This window comes from Carassius auratus, chromosome 20 (assembly GCF_003368295.1).
Source record: "Carassius auratus strain Wakin chromosome 20, ASM336829v1, whole genome shotgun sequence".
NCBI classification, from domain to species: Eukaryota; Metazoa; Chordata; class Actinopteri; order Cypriniformes; family Cyprinidae; genus Carassius; species Carassius auratus.
Window position 1 is genome coordinate 10,603,418 of NC_039262.1, and position 9,150 is coordinate 10,612,567.

Consider the following 9,150-nt stretch of genomic DNA (forward strand, 5'->3'; position numbering starts at 1 on the left):
TTTTTCTTGAAACCCTCCCAAACAACATGTGGTGATGTAGGTGCTGAGCCCTAGATTCAACTATTTTCTGCAATTCTCCAGCTGTGGTCTTTTGAGAGTCTTTAGCCCTCAACTCTTCTCTTCACCGTGCATTAGGACTATATAGATACACATCCTCTGCCAGGCAGTTTCCTAACATTTTCTGTTGATTGAAAATTCTTAATTATTGCCCTGATGGTGGAAATAGGAATTTTCACTGTTCTTAAAGCCACTTTTTTTAAAGCCACCTGCCCATCAGAAATATATTATTTTCTAATTATGAAGGACGATTAAGGGAATTTGGGCTTTGTTTTCCCTCCTCTTTATATATCTGTGAAACAGGAAGCCATGGCTGGATACTTTCGTGTTTATAATCATGCTGGAGTGCTCAAAATTGTGAATATGAATGGGAATATACTTCAGAGATATTTTACTCATAAGAATTTCTAGGGGTGCCCTTAATTGTGTCCAACGAATATTTGAGAAAAACATTTATTTTATAATGATATTTCCCCCCCATTTTAAATTCTTATTATCCAATGAAAGTATATGTTTTTGTGAATTTTTTAAATAAAAGATAAAAAGGATTAACAATGCAGATGAATTTTCACAGCTTTCTTTGATCATATTTACCAATATATATATATTTTTTGAATGCGTTAAATTGATCAAAAGTGACAGCAAAGACTTGCATGTTACAACAACAAAAACAACAAAATATCTATTTGAAATGAATGCTGTTCTTAAAAACTTTCTATTAATAAAAAAAAAATAAAAACTTTGATAATAATGAATTTTTACAAATGCCAATTCAGCATACTAACCATTTCTGAAGGATCATGTGATTTATCTTAAAATGTATTCAAATATATATTAAAATAGAAATCAGTTATTTTATATTGTAATATTTTTTCACAATAGTAGTGAACATAAAATGTATAATTTATAATATTTAAATTTTGAGAGTAATGCATTAGTTTCTAACTAGCTGTTCAAGTGAACTGAAATAGATTATAGTGCTTAATAACATGGGCCGTGGGGTAATATTTCAAGAATTTAAGCAGGACACATCAGTCAGATTCAACACAGCATGGATGTATCTACATAAAAATGAGTGTGATTAATTTTATTGACCATTCCAACAAAACAAATGTCATACAATTCATGCCTACCTTACGTTTGTTTCTTGAATTTCCTGTGAAAGATCACTGTCCTGTTCTTTCAGAACATGGTGATGAGGGAATGTCTATTAAATCAACCAAACAGACAGCAAGAGAGCATGTAAATTCCTCTTACTTCCTACTGTAAACGTATACTCTCCATGTCCTTCACTGATCTGCACTCACAAAGAAAATCATCTCAAAATAGCTTTAGATAAAAAAAATTCAAACAGTCTTTCTTCTTGGCTTTTCATGATTTGGTCAACTGCACTGTTTCATGGATCCACATTAGGGAAGGTACTAACTTTATTGTTTCTACTGATGCGTCTCTCGGGCCGACTTCTGGGCTCCTTGGTCTGGATCAGCTCCTCTGGTGTGTTACCCAACGGAGGAAGGAGCCTTTTCTTACTGTTCCTGGTTTCAGGCAGCCATTGCGGTGGCAACTCAAATGGCCCAAAACCAAACTGTGTTGCATCCTCAGGGCTTGTGGGAGTCGCAGGGGCGACCTGTGAAGAGGAGTAGGCACATGACTGAATAGGGGAATGTTTTGGTAACACTAAGCCCTCTTCTTTTACCACGTCCCCTGACTGTGGCTGATGCAGCTCTCTTGCTGCCCCTCCGTTTCCACCCACTCCTTCTTCTTTGGGTTGAAAGTTGGCGGAGACCACATAGGAAATTTCATTATCTTCTTCATCCTCGCTCGGTTTGAAGATCTGTTGTTGGCCGATATTGAACATCTCCAGGAGTTGACTGCCAGAGCGAACCACAGTGTCGCCCCCTAGTGGCCCTACTTCAGCCAGACCCCCAACATTGACCATGTTCCTTCGGCTATAGCGGCGATGAAGGCGTGCTAGCATATCAAGAAGGCAGCGCCGCACAGAACGGTTTACTGTGAGGAGAAACAGTGGGTTGGTGAGGAGAGAGACTTTCGGCAGCCACACGGCAGTCAGTTGTAACCAAGACGAGGCTTTTGTGGCCCCCAGTACTGAATGGTATATGACCAGAGCAGCGTAGGGAGTGCTGCACACTGCAAAAACTAGAACGATGGACAACAGACTGGCGTGAAGTTCAGCCTCACGCTGAGACACATACGGGATGGAAATGCCGTTCTGTGGGGTGCGTAGCGCTGCGATGATCACTTTCTTCTTCTGGCTGGTGCTTAGTGCACGGCGGATTAGTGCCATGGCTAGAAACACCATTGTTAGTGGTAAAATGAGTGTGGTGACGCTGTATGTGATCATATAAACCAGATGTCCAAGAGACTGGCCATCAGAACAGGAAGAGGTGGCATAGACATCCGTCACATTGCTAACAGCAAACACAGGGGCGCTGGCCACCACCGCATGCACCCAGATGTAGATGACCAGGTCTCTGGATTTGGCATCTGAAATCTTTCTCTCCAGTGGATACAGTGCTGAGTAGTACCTGGAAGTGAAATAAAGGGAAGGTACATTTAACAAAATATTGGCAAAATTTAAAAGGAAAAGGCCTATTGCCTATATTGTCCAAATAGAACAAAACAATGGATTGGACTAGTTGTGCTGAATGGATTTGATTCACTATAATGAATCAACTCATAATTGTCATTTGTTTGGGAATCAATAACAATACACTAGTCATGCTAATAAGTTTGATTCATTTAAAATAACTAGTTCATAAGTGTCATTTAGCTACAGATCAGATTAAACAAGTTGCACTGAATGATTGATAAAAAGAAGCGACTCATAAGAGTCAATCTGTTTGGGAAGTGTACTGTTCGTGCTGAAGAGTTTTGACTCTATTAATGATCCAATTTTGCTTAGAGATTGGACAATACTAAGTTGATTAGTTTAGATTAATTAAAATCTGATAACACTAATTGTGATATGGTTTTTGTTTAAATACAGGTGCATCTCATAAAAATTGAATATTATAGAAAAGTTCTTTATTTTTTGTAATTTTAATTAAACAAAGCAAACTTTCTTATATTATAGATTCATTGCATACAAACTGAAATATTTCAAGAGTTTTTTGTTTTAATTCTGATGGTTATGACTTGGGTGAAAGGTGGTAACGGGGCGTGGGGTTGGCGATCTCAACCAACTGGCTGAGGCCAACCTAAAAAGACACGGTGTGCACGCAGAGAGCTGCATCTCACGGACAGCCACACCGAACCGAGCTCTACTTCAGGAAGTTCGTGTTCTCCTGCCCCTGAACGAACAAATACAAATTGCAGTTTAAACAAACAGAAAAAGATGTGAAAGAGTCTCACTTCAGCACCCGTGGTGTTCTGGTATTCAGGCCTTATGCAAAAACGTGTCTCAAATCGCTTAAATACCGAATCTGCCTCTTCTTGCTATTGTACCCACAAATACATACAAAATATGTCAAAATGCCCATCTTGGAAAGTGTCTTTGTGTCAGTTTGTGTGCAATGAATCTACAATATAAAAAAGTTGCCTTTTTTAATTAAATTACAAAAAAATAAAGACCTTTTCCATGATATTCTAATTTTTTGAGATGCACTAGAATGAGTTCTGAATAAGCCCTAGTTAAATTAGTTACATAACCTTGACACTGTTTAGAGGACTAAATTGTTTAAAGCACAGTTAAACTGCTTAATGTGTGTACAAAAGACATAAATAGATGGATCAGATACATAATGAAAATCCCAGGAAAGGCACAAAAGGAAAATATGCAAAATATGAAAATCAGTATTTTTTTATTCTGTGATTTGTGTCTCCATGTTGCATGTATGTTTTTTTCTGAAGTGATAAAATGTTGGTCTCAAGAAAGGCTTCTGCTGCTAAGCAAAATAAATTATTCAATGAACTGATAAAGGGTCTGGCGGAGTAGGTTGCTATGGAAGCACTAATCTGTGAAACAGCTGGTGCCCATGGGTTGAGTACAACTGTAAGTGTTTGCAGGTTTTCTTAAGCAATCAATTTATTATTATCTTTATCAATTGTTTTAATTATTGTTTGGTTGAGACCCTTAGTGACCTCAAAACTAAAGCAATTACACTTAGTTTATTAGATTGAATTAGTATGAATATCCACTCACCTATCCAGGGCGATGACAGCAAAGCTAAGCACAGTGGCAGAGCAGAAAAGCCTGTGTAGGAACTTGATGGCTTTGCACAGCAGAGGTGTATGGACCCATAAGCAGCATAGGGGACTGGCACTCAAGGCTATGTCAAAGGGTACACACACCAATCCAGCACAAATGCCAGAACACGCTAGATTCTTGATGAAGAGATTGGTAACAGACTTGAAGACATTGGTGTAGCAAGTGCACCACAACACTGCAGTATTGCCTGGGGACGAAGAGATGAAAAGGTTAAAGGTTACAAGCCTAGGTCAGTATCCAAGGACACAGCTGAATGTGAATGGGACATAAGCAACCTTCATCTTATTGTCTACAGCAGTTCCCATGGCAATGAGTTACCTGAAGGCTGCATGCTAATTTGAAGGGGAAGAAAACCTTGTTCCCTTTGTGGTTCCTATAAGCTACAGTATGGCATTCTTATGCTGCGGTGAAGGACAAACAAGCCTCACAGCGCAGGGTATTATGATTTTAGGAAGAGGCAAAAGCTTAGCATGCACAGGCACATAAAAACCAAATGTTTCTAATATTGAGATGTGGTGGGATACTTGGGTAAAGTAAATTTCCTCTTCTCTGAAAGAGCAAAAATGTAGGTTATAGTAAAGCACTTACAGAACAATGGAAGAGAATAGGTCCAATCTGTAAATAATTCAAATACTTGTTTCAATAGTAGCCAAAAAGTTAACATGATTTTTGTGTTAAGGTATCACTGTTCTTTATACTGTACAACTACGTACAATCTTCCAGCTAAAATGATTTAGCTTTACAGGTCAAATAATACTGTACAAGTTTTAACCCAAGAAAGTGCTTTAATATATCTCGCTATTTATAGATGGAAATGCACGAAAACATACAATACGTACTAAGCTTCACATTTCTGCTTTTAAATACTCCAAATCTGTTCCTGTTTAATTCCATAGTCCACGAGGGACAATTTGAAAGTCAAATGCTATCCACTGAGCTTAACTTTTACTGAACCCAGAATATTCCTTGGCATGACACGTGACAACACAGCTGCAGCTGTAGCTGCTTTGGTATGATAATAGTACTAGTAGGCTTCATTTCTTCACAGATAAGCATTAAAAACAATCAGGGAGAGCATGTCAAAAAGTTTCACTTGGGGCTAAATGAAAATGAAGCATCTATGTACATTATTAAGTAGAAAACTACACAAGATTAATTTACTTTGAAGAAATGATGCACGGACACAATGGAATTCAAATGCCTTTAATTGAAATGGAGCCTGAGGTGATTCTCTTCTTGGATGTTGATGTGAACAGAGCACTTGGGTGACAAGTGCTCTCTAGCCAGACCCGTTATTAAGCTTGGCACAATGTTGGTGCATCTTTTACGCAAAGACTGTGATTTTCATATTTTCCCATTACCATGCATGTGTAACGTGCAAAGCACGGTGGAATCCATCTGCAGCTGCCTCAGTTATTACCCTGGTGACATTTTGAGTGCACACTGACAGTGCTGGACAATCGTCCATTTGTTCCCAGAAGTCTCTGGTATGCCCTTGGCTAACAGTGGTTTTTAGACTTCACAGGGGTTAGTGGTTTCTCAACTCTTTCTAATATGTTTGAAAATTTTGAAGTATGAGAACAGATGTTGGCTGTTGGCTAACTTAATCTTAATCTTAATGATGGAAAAGTAATGATGAAAAAGTAAAGAAAATTGTCAGAACAGAGGATGACCATATCATGCACGCCTTTAAAGTAATACTTCACCCAAAAAATGAATATTCTGTCATCAGTTACTCACCCTCATGTTGCTCCATAGATCTATAACTATATTTCTTCTGTTGAAACAAATAAATATATTTTGAAAGATGTCTCGGAGCTTTTCTGTCCATAAAATTTTTTTGAAAAAAAAAACTCTTACAACTCTGGATGATCATGGGGGTGAGTAAATGATAACAAAAGTTTCATCAATTTTGAATGATATGTCCAGACTTGGTCTGAGAACTATTGAATATTTATGCATTGGATGCATAAGCAGTGGACAGATACTGGAATACAGGCAGTCAGAAAAACAACTGTATCTTTTCATTTGGAATGCATGAGCCAAACAGTCTGCTAAATGAACACCAAGGATAAAACTAGAGTGCATTAATGAGTAACCCATTGCAACAACGAATGTCTGAAATTACCAACTTTTCTGAAACTTGAGCCCTAATCCAGTGTAGAAACAAATCATCAGATTACGAGCATTTACTAAGCGCTCTGCAGGCTAATAAGTCATGTGATGGCTCATTTGTTTTGAGTCTGACGAAACTGCCTCCCTCTGACGTAGTTAAAAAAAATAACAAGCAGTACAAAAGAACATTATACTATAAACAATGCTAAAATCTCATTTACCACGAGAAGGCTCTGAATACTCTATTTCCCCTTTCTCCAAGCAATGCATCAATTCTACTGGTACAGAATACACTGCATTACAGCAGATAGGATTATCAATAGCATTCTAGAGCACCTATATGTAATCTGTGTAAACAAAAATCAGTCTTTTTGTTCAATGTATCATTGTCAGAGTGAGAGGCTCTGTAAAAAGCCTCTTTAGAAACCTGGCATGTGACATTATACTGACGGAGGAAACATTACATATCTCAGTTTGTTTTGGTCCAAGCATGAATGGACCCACGAAAAACATCTAATTTCTAAAGTTTCTGTTTGGCACATGATCATTAGCTTCTAGCTGTCATAATCATTTTGTGGCAATGTGTAAGAATTCACACAATCATCTTAACACATTCTCTTGGAAATGTCTCTGGAATGGTGAATCATTTAAATAGTGCTGTTCTCTAATGCAGTTTGTTTTGTTTTTAGAAAGAAAGAAACAAGCTGTTTGCACAAAGTGTCAACAACAGCTAAATATTTGACATCAAAATTATTTGAATCTCAGCATAAGCTCTCCAGCTGAATTCTGATGTAAAAACCTTAAATATGGACAGCTGTCCGCTAACTAAAAGATTTTCGAGTAAATTACTCAAATTAACTAGTTGCAAGCAACTTGAGATTAAAATGTTGTTTCTACTAATTTAGAAAGTTACAATCATAGATCATACAAAGGACACGATCACTGAGCTGAGGTCAATAATTTAATAAACACATTGACAAAAGAAGTGCACATAAAACTGAACTTCTGATATATTCACCTTCATGTGTATGCAGAGAAGTTATGGAAAAGAAAGCTAATCAAACAAAACAACTAGTCTACTTCAACATTAGCAATAATGCAAAGAGAAGTAGGCCTATTTAAGTCTTCCTATAAATTCCAATGCCTACATAAATTATTTAAACAAAGACATGGGTATTCCCCACAGAATAAATTGGACACAATATGAAATATGAACACAAATCTTGATTTTCTTCTGAATATTTAAGTAAAAAAGACTCGTGTCACCTTGGCAACTTTTGTTTGTTTGTTTTTCATTATTTTTAACATCAGGGCTTACACTGACTTGCTTACACAAAAGATTTGCTATAGCATGACTAATCACAACACCCGTGCGTCATCATTGTGTGAATGCTCAATAATAAAAAGCCTTCGTTTACAAATTCGCATCTCTCACTTGATATTAACATACAATGTAAAATGTGATTTATCACGGACAATATAGCCTATGGTCATGTTTGTTAAATTTTCACATTCCAAATCTAATTTGTGCCCCAACTGTAACCTTTAATGTGGTTATCCATTCACACGCACAGTGCAATTCGCCATTCGTTTATAATAGTCTCAAATTGGATAATGCAGTTAATCACATCAATTAACCAGTTATATGTGATTGTTTTATTAAAATATATTTAGACAAGAAAGCAGTGCAGCCTCCACAACATTTGCTGATGAACAGCCAAACATTTTAAATCCCCGTGTTTGTCTACTTACTCAAAAGGGAGCCGATGAGGAGGAAAACTTGAATGGTGGTAGTGAAATCTTTGTAGGCTCTTTCCTGCGCCTGCAGGATCTCCTCCAGTCGTGCCACCTCTTTATCCTGAGCATCACCCCACAGACCCACCAGAGACGACGCGTTTAGGAAACCCAGGTTCGACGCGTTTAAACTTGTGCTTCCGTTTTCTGACAGAGGAAACCAGCTCTCCGCGTTATCAGCCTCCATCATCATTCATATCTGAGGCGCTGCTATAATTCTGTGCTCGGGTCTCGCCGCGCGCTCGTTTACTGGCGAACAGAGCTCGAGCGTTATGATGTTGTGTCCATCATGCTTAACACGCGAGTTTACTCCTGTCCGTCAAAATCATCGAAAACGTAAAACATTTTGGAAAAAAAGCTGGACGGAGATCTTTCACAATAAAAACATGTCCCAGACAGGTCTGCATATTTTAGGTTTGGTTAAATTTGCATTACATTGTTATCTTGTCGCTAACCAACAGCTTTTTCAGAATGGCGATATTTAAAGGAATGTCTCGGCTATAAAAAGGCATAATTTTGTTTTCACAGCACAGATCGCTTAGCATATATAATATCATTGATGGAGCGATACGACAGTGACGGCGACGTTCACGCTCGCCACATTCAACTTCATTTTATTAGCCATGTAAATAGACGAACATAATATGAAACAGCAGTGGTTATATACAATACTTAGCGTGCACTGAGTTACTAAAATATGCAACTGTATGCGAATAATAATGGCTTAACGGTGTACGATATATGCCAGAGAAATGACCAACATACCCGTATGAGATCGTTAATGATCATAGCCAGATCCAAGTGTCAAAATACGATTCTCTACGAACGCACATCACGCTAAATATCGAGGCAGTTGGACAATCTGACAATTGGGCTTTAGCGAACATGCTTCATTGCGAGTAACAATAGAGCTTTATTTCTTCAAATGAACGGTGGGCGCTTACAATAAAACGTCA

The 9,150-nt window shown here is 37.8% G+C and overlaps 1 protein-coding gene across 1 annotated transcript; it reads right to left on the minus strand.

Annotated features, from left to right (window-relative positions):
• Positions 1-1,130: 1,130 nt before the first annotated feature.
• On the minus strand, positions 1,131-9,150 carry LOC113120882 (G-protein coupled receptor 176-like). The gene is made up of 3 exons (XM_026290994.1): positions 8,153-9,150; positions 4,220-4,472; positions 1,131-2,603 (listed from the first exon to the last, which is right to left on the minus strand). The coding sequence occupies exons 1-3, from the start codon at positions 8,385-8,387 to the stop codon at positions 1,454-1,456; spliced, it is 1,638 nt and encodes a 545-aa protein (XP_026146779.1). The 5' UTR covers positions 8,388-9,150; the 3' UTR covers positions 1,131-1,453.